The sequence below is a fragment of the Euprymna scolopes genome, chromosome 25, assembly GCF_053919585.1.
Source record: "Euprymna scolopes isolate OS-2025 chromosome 25, ASM5391958v1, whole genome shotgun sequence".
NCBI lineage: Eukaryota > Metazoa > Mollusca > Cephalopoda > Sepiida > Sepiolidae > Euprymna > Euprymna scolopes.
The window spans coordinates 80,533,222-80,545,856 of NC_136506.1; the positions used below are offsets into that span (position 1 = coordinate 80,533,222).

General features: G+C 35.8%; 1 protein-coding gene across 1 annotated transcript in view; it reads left to right on the forward strand.

The window, feature by feature from the left end:
• The first annotated feature begins 6,675 nt into the window (after positions 1-6,675).
• LOC145247462 (BTB/POZ domain-containing protein 17-like) overlaps positions 6,676-12,635 on the forward strand; it is a 306,407-nt gene continuing 300,447 nt past the window's right edge. Inside the window, exon 1 of the mRNA XM_080109250.1 lies at positions 6,676-7,483. Coding sequence (XP_079965376.1) covers positions 7,430-7,483 — 54 coding nt within the window. The 5' untranslated portion in view covers positions 6,676-7,429. The remainder of the gene's footprint in view (positions 7,484-12,635) is intronic.

Consider the following 12,635-nt stretch of genomic DNA (forward strand, 5'->3'; position numbering starts at 1 on the left):
ATAGCGTATTTATTTATTTTTTTGCATGACTTGGTGTAGTTTCAAACTCCGCACATAAATTTCTTAATTTGCATTAACTGCAAAGAACTTTACGTGTTTTTTTTTTTTTTTTTTTTTTTTTATTGCATGACGGAGTCTGTTGGTTCAAACCCCGCAATTTTTGTTGCTTTGGAATGAATTTAGCTTGTTTTTTTTTTGTTTTTTTGCTTGGTTGGTTGTCTCCCCCGTGACCTTGTCAAGCCACTAATACATTTTTTTAGGTGAGGGGAGTTCTAAAAGTTTGGCTGAAGTTTGAATTCGAAACAGTCAAAGTTTTTGTATAGCCGTTTCAAGAATATTAAAAACAAACAACTGAAAATTTTTCAGTTTATTCCTAAGTGTTTTTTTTTGTTTTTTTTTAATTTGAATATTAAAAAAAGGCATTTTTCTACACGGAATTATTCTTTCGAGCTAAAAATTGAGATTACCAAATAATTTTATTTGACGAAGTTCCTAGGGAGAGATCACTCTACGTCTTTAAAAAAGTCGATGTCGTAAATAATTCCAAATAAATTAAATTAAATATATTATCAATTAAATTGTTATTTAAAGTTTATTAAATAATAATTTTAAATAGAACATTTAAAACAATCCTCTCGCTAGAAACATTAACTAACATACCTCAATTTAGTAAAATCGATTTTCCTTAATGTAATATGCAAATGAGATTGCCTCTTAATTGTATATTTTGAAAGAACCATACTATATATAGAAATAAATGAAAGAGTCATGCAGCGAACCTTTTGTATATATTAATCAAATTGTGAACAAACAAACAAACAGACAGGAATACGAATTTATATATATATATATACCACATTTTTGGCAATTTTATAAGTTCGAAATCTTAGCGACTATTGATCAGAATTTAACAAATGAAGGCTCGTTGGAAAACTAATGACCTGTATTATGTAGTGACATTTGCCATTAAGGTCGCATATTAAGGGGATCATCCATCATCCAGAGCCTATTTTGTGCACTTTTTGCAGCCATAAAATATTTCAATCATAGTTATCTGTTTTCCTAGTTTTGCATATAAATTACAAAATATCCGATATTTCCCCCCAAAACCTCTGGTGTTGATGGAAGGGAGACTAAAACTTGCTGCTATGGTTTCAAATGATCGAAGTACCAGCAAAGGGGAATACTTGATTCGAAATATTTCTCATATGTTATATCTCCCCTCTTTAGTTTTCATACATAAAGTACATTTCACAATGTATAAGGATTATTTGATACTGGGGATATTCATAATCATACCCTACTTCCAAAAGAGGAGAGGGATAATATATGAGAAATATTTGGAATAAAGTCTCTCTTTGCTGTTATTTCAGATCATTTGAAACTATAGCAGCAAGTTTCATTCTCCCCTCCATCAAGGTCAGAGGTTTTGGGGAAATATATATAATATTTAAATGTTATTTTGTAGAAGTATTTTTATGTAGAATAAAAACTATTTCAGTGTTATCGAAACGCGCCAAGTTTCCAAGTGTTTGCGACAATAGAAGTGCCACATCGTTTTCATGATGGGGAGGGAAGAGGGTAATATAAATAATCACCTAATAATATTTTTGAATGATGGAACAAATTTGCAACATAAAATTTTGATTATCTTCTTTTTTTTTTTTGCAATTGAACAATCAAAATCATAGAGAGAAAAGGAAATAAAAAATGGCATTTTCCAATTCAATGAATTTGAAATGAGACACCTGTCAAAAAGCACCAGCTGTTCGTATCTTATTGGCAAAACGCCATTTTACTATATAATCGCTCCAATATCTATCTGTCTATTTTGCTCTACTCTCTCTCTCTCTCTCTCTCTCTCTCTCTCTCTCTCTTCCCCTCTCTCTAGTTAAAGCACTTTAATAGAAGAATCTATTGATTTCAGCTAGAACAAAATGTTAAAAATTAAAGTTAAAGATAATTACTAATTGTGGTCTTTATTGTCTGCAATAAGTCATACAATATGTGATAGCATTTCTATAGTATAAGAGTTAAAGGCATTAATAACTACACACACACATTTAAGATTAATTTTGTCGAATATTTCTATTAAAAGTGAACAGTATCTATATACCTATAAAAGTGAACGTGTCTGTCTGTCTGTCTGTCTGTCTGTGTACATTTCTCTGTCAATTTTAAGTCTACAGACTCGAAATTTGATATACAGGGTACTGAGATTTGGGAAAATTTTTGTAATCCATTTTCGGCCAGAAATTTGGCTGTTAAGGAGTCAAAGTTCAATGATTAGATCTTTGAGAACTCTACCAAACTCCTCCGCCAATTTTCGGTCTAAACACTTGAAATTCTAGATATAGGTTCCTTGGACATAAATTTAACTTAATTACTTGAGTTGAGCCTAAAACAGTAAATGTTAAAGGGTCATAATATGGGTCAAAGTTTAAAAAAATTGACCACTGCGGTCTCTACCAAATTACTCAGACAATTTCTGGTCTAAAAATTTGAAATTTTACATAAAGGGTATTCAGAGATAGGGCAAGCTTTTTTATCGGTTTGGGTCGAAAATTTGAGCTACCAATATATAAATGTATGTATGTATATTTGCATGTCTGCCTAAAACTTTCGACAGAGGCGACGGATTTTCACAAGATCAGTATTGTTTTTTAACTCGATCCTTCAGACGACAAATACTGAAAAATTGGCTAAAAACATTAATTTCTTCACCCTCAACTAGGCACTTTTCTATTGGGAGGGGTCTCTTTTTTCGCCGATATTTTCGAAAGTCTAGCCTTAATTTAAACTTGCGTCACTTCCGGTTTGACGGTGGTCGTAACAGCAAAGACGTCATGTTTTTCCCGTTCTTTTCCTCCATCGTGGTACGGGTTCGAGCCTGCCTTCCTGCTACCACTTTTTTTTTTTTTTTTTGCTCAGTACAAACACCTGGGTAACGCCGGGCTGAAATGCTAGTTAAAAATAAATGTTTAAATTTCAACAATATTTCTCGCGGTGGCCGAACATGTGCACCTTAAGAGAGTCACAGTTACTTCTGCTGTTGCCTCGTCATCTGCCACCGTCGAGTGTTTCGGCATTTTTGGTGTTTCTTTTTCTCGTCGTCATCCACAACATACAGCTTGCCTGCTAGGTATTTGGTTAGGCAAGGCAACATGTGCACCTTAAGAGAGTCGCAGTTACTCCCACTGTTGATGCGTCATCTGCCACTGCCGAGCGTTAAGACAGTCACTGTGAATGTCGACGCAGAGACTTCGCCCCTCCCTTTGGTTGAGACAATTGTGGTTGCCAGGCTGCCGTCAGTTTAAAAGGTAGCCGTGAAGCTGACAAGCCAGCGATAGGACGGCAAACACCAGTAAGCACTTTCTTCGTTTAGGTGAAACAGACAGAGATGCAAACTTTGAAAAAGGAAAAAAAAAAATGAAGAAATAAGCAAAATGTATCCAGGAGTTAGTGAGAGGGTTTGAAAAGAAGCCTTTCCGCACTTCTCCTCTGTACTCGCCCACTTGTCCTCCTGGATGGTTGGATGGTTTTCCCTTTTTTTAGGACGAATCGGGTCAGTCAAGGGCTTAGTCTCAATAGATTGCAGTGTGGTGACTGCTCTTCTAAGTACGGTGCCCAGAGGCTGAAGTCAAGTGGTCTACGAGCAATCTCTCATCTCACACTCCACAGGGGGTTTGAAACAGGATGGTGATAGCAACATCCCGTCGGTCGTGCATGTCAGGTTGGTTGACCCATTCATGTACACTGCAACATAAGTGGCAACAATGACAGCGACCCAACGACAGTCCGAAGACCACCGACGAAACCACCACTGCTGCCACCACCACAAGCGACGATGACTGCTATGGCAGGCTCCAGAGGAACGGAAAGAGACGCCTTTCATAATACCATGACGGCACCGGTTGTGATTCTGGCTTAGAGGCTTTCAGCCATTATCATACAGTGGCAGTGTGGCACCGCCACTTGTTCAAGTGAGCTGAGCACACAAATCGTTGCTCCAATCCCGCGGATCCTCTCATACTGGACAGGATAGCTGTGCCACGGCTGACGTTGCACACGTGTCGATTAGTAGGATAAAATTAATCTGTCTCATGATGGTCTAAACCCAGCTCACATTCCCTGTCAGTGGGTGAACAATCCAACACTTGGCGAATTCTGCTTTGCAATGATAGAAAGAGCCGACATCGAAGGATCAAAAAGAGACGTTGCTACAAATACTTGGCCACCACAAGCCAGTTATCCCTGTGGTAACTTTTCTGATACCTCTCAGCGGAACAGAGCTCTCTGCTCAGAAAGGATCCATGGGATATACTTTCATGGTCTGTATTCATACTGCAAATCGAGATCGAGCGAGCTTTTGCTGAGCTCACCTTTGGTTACCATTTGACAGACGTACCACCTCAGTCAAATTCCTCCCTGGCACGGTCCCCGGCTAAGGATCGAGCGTGGAATCCAGAATCATGGAAGTCCACGCCCTTGAGTGAGCAAGGAATTGATGGAAGTGGTGGTATTTCAGGTTTAACATTGCCAAATGACGCCGGTGCAGACCACGGCTGAAACGAGGACTGATGGGGTGAGGCTCACAAAGAGGCGCAATCGGATCGCATGAAGAGACAGAGACAATTGGTGATGATGACGGGACGATTTGATTCAACCACCAGCCTGACCGCGATTGTGACCACCCCCACCACCACCACCCGATGAGACAGAGTAAGTATGAATGACGTCGGGAATTGTACATAACAACATTGCATCATCTTCTAAACTCCAGACCGAACCGGGACAGGCCCCAGCAACCCTGTTGTGGTTGAGATCTTCTGGATGAGCATGCCTCTGATGTTAGATTAAACCTCTACCAGAAGCAAACTCACAGCCACACGAGCACATGAAGGAAGAACAGTCAGTCAGTCACTGAGGGTAGCAGGGTTCACAGATGCAGAGGGACCTGCTTTATCTTTACTTAAGTCTCTCAGAATCACTGATAGTCCCCCACCCCCACCCTCCAGCGGGAGGTCAACCCACTTGAAGACTTTGTTGCACCCTCAGCCGGCCAGCTTCCACAAACTCCTTTGTACGCTTCCACCGACTGTTGCCCAAATCTCACCAGGAGGAGGTTGTGCAACAAGAGAGTCACTGGAGCTGGAGCGGTAAAATGATCCGCCCATTCTTCCATCGTCTTTAGCAACAGACTTGATGTATGTGTTCTATTTCAGATCAGGAGTGAAGGTCAGACCAAGAAGCTTGCCTAGGCGTCATCAAGCGAGTGTCGTTCATTTCAGTAGGGGCAAATGTAGGCCAGAGCATTGATGATGGAAAGTGGGCAGTTTGGTTTTAGATGCATTAAGATTAACCAGCCACCCTTTTCCCCGTTGCACCACATGGCCAAGATCAGCGGAGAGGGAACATTCAATTTACGTCATAACTTTGCCACATATTTTTAACTTCAACGTCTATTTATTTTTCATGAAAAGAAAAAAAAAAACGAATAAAAAACATTCTATCCATATCACAGATGCACGGCGTGATGAAGAATTAAACTGTGGACTTTCCAGGGATCCCACTGGTAAAAATTATATACATTGGCTTATTAAGTGGTATGCTGAAACAAACATTACTGTATGGAAGGGGTGAGTGGCTAAATATTCGACACTTATGAAAATGATTGTTTAGGTAGGACATTGTTTTCGCAAACAAAGAAATTAAGGCTTGACTTTTGAAGTGGCGTTTAACATAAAAACATTTGTTCTTTTTTTTTTTGAAAATAAAAATAAAAAATAAATAATTTTATTATTTTATTCCACAAAAACACAAGCAAAATCAGAGTCGCCAAGGATTTTTTGACATTTTTGCTTTCTTTCCACCTTAACAATTACCTTTAAAATGACGACCTTCCTGGGTTTCCTTGTACGCTGAAAACGAATATCGCATTTAAATTTGGTGCAGACAAGTAGTTTTCCAGATATTGAGCATTGTATTCCCTTATGTTATCCCTGGTGGGCATTTTGTACGTGCAGGAGTCATGCAGAATTCGTAATTGTTCACAGAAAGAGAAGAACAAAGTGTAAATATTGAATTTTAATCCGACCTCGAAGTTGCCAGGATCTTGCTAGTGGTCATATGATAACCACTGGCGACAGCTGTGATGAAGCTATTTTAAATGAATATACGTGGTCAATTTTGATCAGTTAGTGTCTTATCACTTTGATATAAAGCCGCTAAGTTCTCTGGGATTTTATTAGAAATCTACATGAAAAAAAAATCGGCATGTTCATCTATTTCTGAATTTTTGAGATGAGGATTGGTAATTTTTAATATTTGGATTATTCGGATTACAGTTCTCATCATTGGTGTTATTTTCGCAACTTTTCTGCTGATGTGACCTCTGACCTTCTTCTGACGGTTCTTATACACACACACACACACAAACACACAAATACACACACACACACACACATATATATATATATTATAAATACTAGATCCAAGTTAATTGTTCTTTACATCACATGTGCAACAAAACTTTGTGTATAACATTAATACGAGAAAAGTGTAGCATCTGTTCTGATGCTGCACTTAGTCTTTTCTGTTCTCGGTCAGTGAACAAGATATCCTTTTAGACCGAGGCAATTTTCATTTTTGTTCCGACCCAGCGTATCCCTTTTTGGGGAAGCTGGATTTTCTCCACATTAAAAAGCGACCTTGTGTCTAATTCTGCACTCGTGGGAAGATAAGTAAATAGGTACACAATTTATAATTTACAAATACAACAAAACAAAGCAATATTCATTGCAGTTCATAAACGCACCAGATATTTTGAATTTTAAGGTCTACGTTGTTTTTTTTTTTCCGAAAAGAAAAAAAAAAAAAAACTAAACGTTCCACGTCATAGACGCATAAGATTTTTCAAGTTTTAACTTTCATGTCTTTCTTCGAATCAGTTATTTTGAGAAAGTCTTCAAACAGTAAAGACGTAACGTCGATGAACATATAAACAATTTTCGATTTTCCTATTTTCATTTGTTTCCATATATACTACTGTGCCCCCTCCATCAAAAATAACGGAAAAATAATTATGCTTCATCAGTGTTAATCATAAAATCATAGAATTACATCAAAAATTTATTTAGAGTGGAGAATTTCTTACAAAATTTATTTCAGGCGGCGTGGATTGTCTGACTTGCTATTTGCTATTTTTGCTTACCATCACTACTTGAAATGGGTTCGTTCAGAGGTTAGAAAAAAAAACCTGTTTTAGTTTTTTTTTTACTCTCTAACTTTCTTGTGACGGGATGGATTTATACTTAATTATATACAAATAAATACACATTGGTCTTTGTTATAAAGTGGAGGATATACTACGAGTTGGAAAAAATATCACAACAAAAAGGATAAGCGTACAGGATTTTACACCAAAAAGATGCTTTATATACGTTCTTGGAAGCCAGTCAAAGAAAGTACGGAAGTTACGAAAGTAAGTCATGTTTTGTTTTTGCATTCTTCTTCTATATATTAATAAGTCATCGCTTATCAAGGCCCAAAGGCCAATCGAGGATAAGGATTCTTACTAGTGATAGGACGATTCCAATATTTTTCCCCAATTCCGATACAATTACTAATTCTGTTCTAAATTCCTGATTCTGAGACAATCATTTTTTGATGGAAATCGCTCCAGACAAGGCGTGAAGTCACTTAATGTAAGGAGCTAACAAGAAAGAAAGGTGATTATAGCAAAGACAGAAGATGACTATTGATTTTAGTTTTGAAAAAAAAAAAAATTAAAAGTAGGAGGAAAACAGGCAGCAGGAGGAGAATTCCACAAGCTTGCGGTTCTGGAAAAAAACAAAAAAACTACTGAAATAGGAAGCTGCATTTCAATGATGTATGAAAACCGAAAAATGATGGACCAATTAGTCAAACAAGCTGGAACAAAAAAAGGAGGGAAGAGATCAGACAATTCTGAAGCTCACATACCATAATAGTATTTATAGAAAAAACTTAGGCTAGCAACATCACGTCTGTGTGAGAAAGAGAGAGGTTGCAGAGAAGAAGATAGAGTGGCGCCAATTAAATTCCAGATACATTTTTGCACCTCTCAAATGGAACAGGGATTCATCAATCACGATTCTGTTCTAAAATCGTGATTCCGATACAGTTACCGATTCTGTTTTAAATTTCCAATTTCAATACAATTCGGATTCTGTTTTAAATAAATTCCTGATTCTGATACGATTATCAATTCCAATTCCGATTCTTTTTAAATTTCTAAAGATATAGTTATGGATTTTTTTTTTTTTTCTTTTAAATTTTTGGATTACTTTAAAATCTTGTGTAACGTATTTACATATTTTCTCCGGTGACGTGCAGAGAATTCTCAGAGCAGGTGCTCAAATGAAAAAAAAAAAAAAAAACGGCCAAAAATATAGTAATGATAGGGCACAGACCTATAATATATTCCTCTGAAAAGGGCACTTTTAAAAGAGTAAAAGGGGCAAGTGCTTGAGCATCTCTAGCACCCCCTCCCATTTTGCACGTCCCTGATTTTCTCAAAAGTAAAAATGCACTAAAGAAGCGAACATACACAAGTAGATCTGTGCGTATTTTCTTTTTGCAGACTGTTATTCTCATCTTCATAGTTACTGTTGTTTCGGCCAACACATCCTCTGGCCTTCTTCAGGTGATTAACCGCAACGGGATAGGAATGCTGAGTCTTGTAACTTATTCCCAGTAATTACTGCCTTCTATGGTTGTCTCACCACGTTTTGACCAATTAATCCTCTAGTCTGCTTTGGCTAGGATTGAAACCACTATCTTCAGACAATGCTCACCTGGAACGATAAAGACTCAACGCCTCTATTCAACAACTATGGAAGGCAGTAATTACTAGGAATAAGTTACAAAACTCAGCATTCCTATCCCACCACGGTTAACCACCTGAAGAAGTCCAGAGGATGAGTTAGTCGAAACGTGGCGAAATAACAACCACTATAAAGATGAGGATAACAGTCCCCAAAAAAGAATAAATGCACAAATTATGAAGCCTTATCTCAAAGGATTCCAAAAATAAAAATAATACAAACAGATCTTTCTAACTATTTATCTCCAATGTTTTCCTCGTAATTAATTGGAAATACTGATTCGATAAATACATTCTGACATTTCGATCTATATTTTTCATGTGCCATTTTACCTACTTATCGAGAGCTGACAGAGGTCTAGTGGTTGACGGCACAGATTGACAAGCTGGTTGTCCCAAGTTCGAATCCAGTTCGTTCCACAAAAATCACTTTCACTTAGGATGTTGGCAACCTTCATGTGGTCCCTTCCATAAACCTTGATGGTTTTCTAGAAATAATTCTGACTAGAAAAATATTGGGGAAACCAATGCCGACAATAGAATTTTCGGATTCATACTAGATGATGATGATGATGATGATGACCTATTTATCTACTCTAGCTTTTACCTGTGGCATTTATTTTCTTATTCATCCGTTCGTGTCATTTTTACCTGTGCCATTTTTATCATGCTATTTTTTCTAGTTCTATTGTTACCTAGCTTCGTTATTATGATCTATAGATTTTAGTTTGTTACTGGTTGTATAACATCAAGAAATATTTATTAATTAGTAGTATAAATAAGATCCACTTTTAAGAAGTACGAGGAAAAAGGAATTTAAAATGTGGAGTTAGCAAGAACAATAACGTGAGAAGTTGTATATTTTTTTTTAAATAAACAGATATTTATTTATTTAAAGTTTCAAATTTTCGGCTTGTAAAAAAAGAGCCGACAATTTAAAACTTTAAATAAATAAATATCTGTTTATTTAAAAAGAAAAATAATACAACTTCCCACGTTATGCTTCTTTCTAACTCCACATTTTATTAATTAGTATTTTTTATTTCATTTAACTTCAGCCGAAGTTCACAGAAACCAAAAGGGGATAGCACTTGGAAAAATGAAATCTAATTTATAAAACTCACTATGTTTGTCTGTCAGTCTCTCCACATTTTCAAACTCTATCTCTTCCGAAACTAAAAGTCACAGAGTGGCGCTAAGGGCCTCAAATGATTGGATTTCACAAGAAACACCCGGCTAGCAGAAAACACTATCACTAATTTCCCCCACTCTTTATCTGTGCCAAACCTAAACGTAGATTCCGTGAGCAAAGCTTCTTTCTTAGAACTGCACGCCTTTAGAACTGTCTTCCGTTTTTCTGCTTTCCAGCTGACTACAATATGGTTGTCTTCAAGTCTAACGTAAACAAGTTTCTGATGAGCCGTTCCATATAAGTTTACAAATTTACCGAATCTCCATTACTAACGGTTACTATATTGTCCAATTTCTACTGTACACTCTTTAACCCTTATCCTCGAGTGGCCTCTTGGCCTTGATAAGTGGTGATGCCTATGTAAAAAAAAATAAAAAATTATGGGCCGTTCTTTTATGGGTCTTTAGCCGGTTAAAATAGTTTTTAAAGAGTCAAAAATAGGGCAAAATTGAAAAAAAAAAAATCGTTATACGTTTTGAACATTTATCTTAGTTTATTTTTAATCAGTTCATATACATGCCCCGTTGGTACAGTGGTAACGTCGGCAACTTTGAAGGAAATAGTTTTGATTTCGGTTTCGATTTTAGTTGGTAGCACTCAAATACTTTTTTTATTTTTACTTTTGAAATCAAGACTCTATAATAATATATACGAAATCTGGACAATATTAAAATATATTTAAACGTATTTTACGACCGGGCAAAACCGCCCCCCACCTACCGCTAGTTAATAAATATAAAATTACATTAAAAATTAAATTGAAAGATTAAATTAAAGTAAAAAATAAAAAATAAATTAAGAAAATAACATTCAGAAATCAAAGGAGCCAACACTTAATCTCTATATGAAATGCACAGATGTTACATGATAAGGGCTGTCCCTTGTTCATGTAAGTATAAAAATAGAGAGATTAGTTAAAATGAAAATAAGAGAAAGCAGAAATCGAACCCTGGACATAAGTTTTAAAGAACAATAGGTTTAAATGGAATGTCCAGTAAATTGTTAATTCGGATGGAATAAATAATAAATAAACTATTCAATTGTTAAAAGAATGTGGATAATAAAATATGGGTTAAATAAATTAGATATGTAGGTTGAATTCCTTTGTGGAAACAACACAAGAAAAATAGGTTATTGGGAAATCAATGTCGGAAACGTGCAAAGTCGCGCATGTTGAAACACGTGAATTTTGCTCACGTGGCCGGGATGCATGGATTTCTCAATATAGGGAGTGAGAGTTAGTTGGTCGGAGAGACAGTCAGGGGAGACAGTTAGGGGAGACGGTCAGTAGGAAAACTCAGAGACAGGCGGACGTCTGAAGCGAGACGTCACTTCAGAAACTAAAATGTGAAACTTTGAGTTCTTAATGAGGAAATCACGACCGGTTGTAAGGAAATAAATTCATCATGTGTTTTGTGATAAAGCTCATCTTTGTGTTTGTGATTTCTACAAAAAGGTAAATTGTATTGTTATTATATGTCTGTGTTATAAAATGTCATTACATACACATCTCTCTCTCTCTCTCTCTAAGATACAACATCATATGTAATAGGACAAGAACTCTCACTAAGACTCATATCTTTACTAATAAGAACTCACGTAACATACGTGCACAAGTGGTATCGTCTAATACTAATAATAATAACTATATAACACAGATATTCGAATATTCCATTACAACCCTTTTTTTTTCAAACATTAAGTTAATAAAGAGGTTAATAATATTAATTTTTCAAATGTTAAGTTAATAAAAAGGTTAATAATATTAATTTTTCAAATGTTAAGTTAATAAAAAGGTTAATAATATTAATTTTCCTCTTACTTATAGATCAGTTAACTATGTTCCTATTTATTTGCCTCTTCACAAAAGCAGGGTTAGACACAAGGTCGAGTTTTAATGGGGGGGGGAAATCCAGCTCCCCAAAAAGGGGCACTCTGGATGAGAACAAAAATAAAAAATTGTCCTCCTCTAGAAGGATTTCTACTCCAATGATCGAGGACAGAAAAATGCAATGCAGCATGAGAACAGATACTACACCCTGCTCCTAGCAAAGGGCCAAACAAACTATGTCATAACATATCTTTATTTTGATCTCTTGGTCTTACTGGATTCCAAGACAAGAATTCATCTAGTCTGGTGGAGTATCCAGCCTAGTTGCTACTATATGCAGCATCATTTAGAGAAGGTGTACGATCCTAGTATAAACCAGTGTTGGGAAACCATATCAAGGAGACTTTGTTTGGGTTTCAAATACTATGCTATTTTGAATCTTTAGTTCAAATACTATGCCATTTTGAATCTTTACTTCAAATATTATGCAATTTTGAATATTTAGTTTAAACATTATATTATTTGGAATAGTTAGTTTAAATACTATGCTATTTTGAATATTTAGTTAAAATCATAAACTATTTTAAATATTTAGTCAAATACTATGCTATTTTTAATATTTATTTCAAATACTATACTATTTTGAATATTTATTTTCAAATACTATCCTATTTTGAATATATAGTTAAAATTATAAGCTATTTTGAATATTTACTCAAATACTATGCTATTTTGAATATTCATTT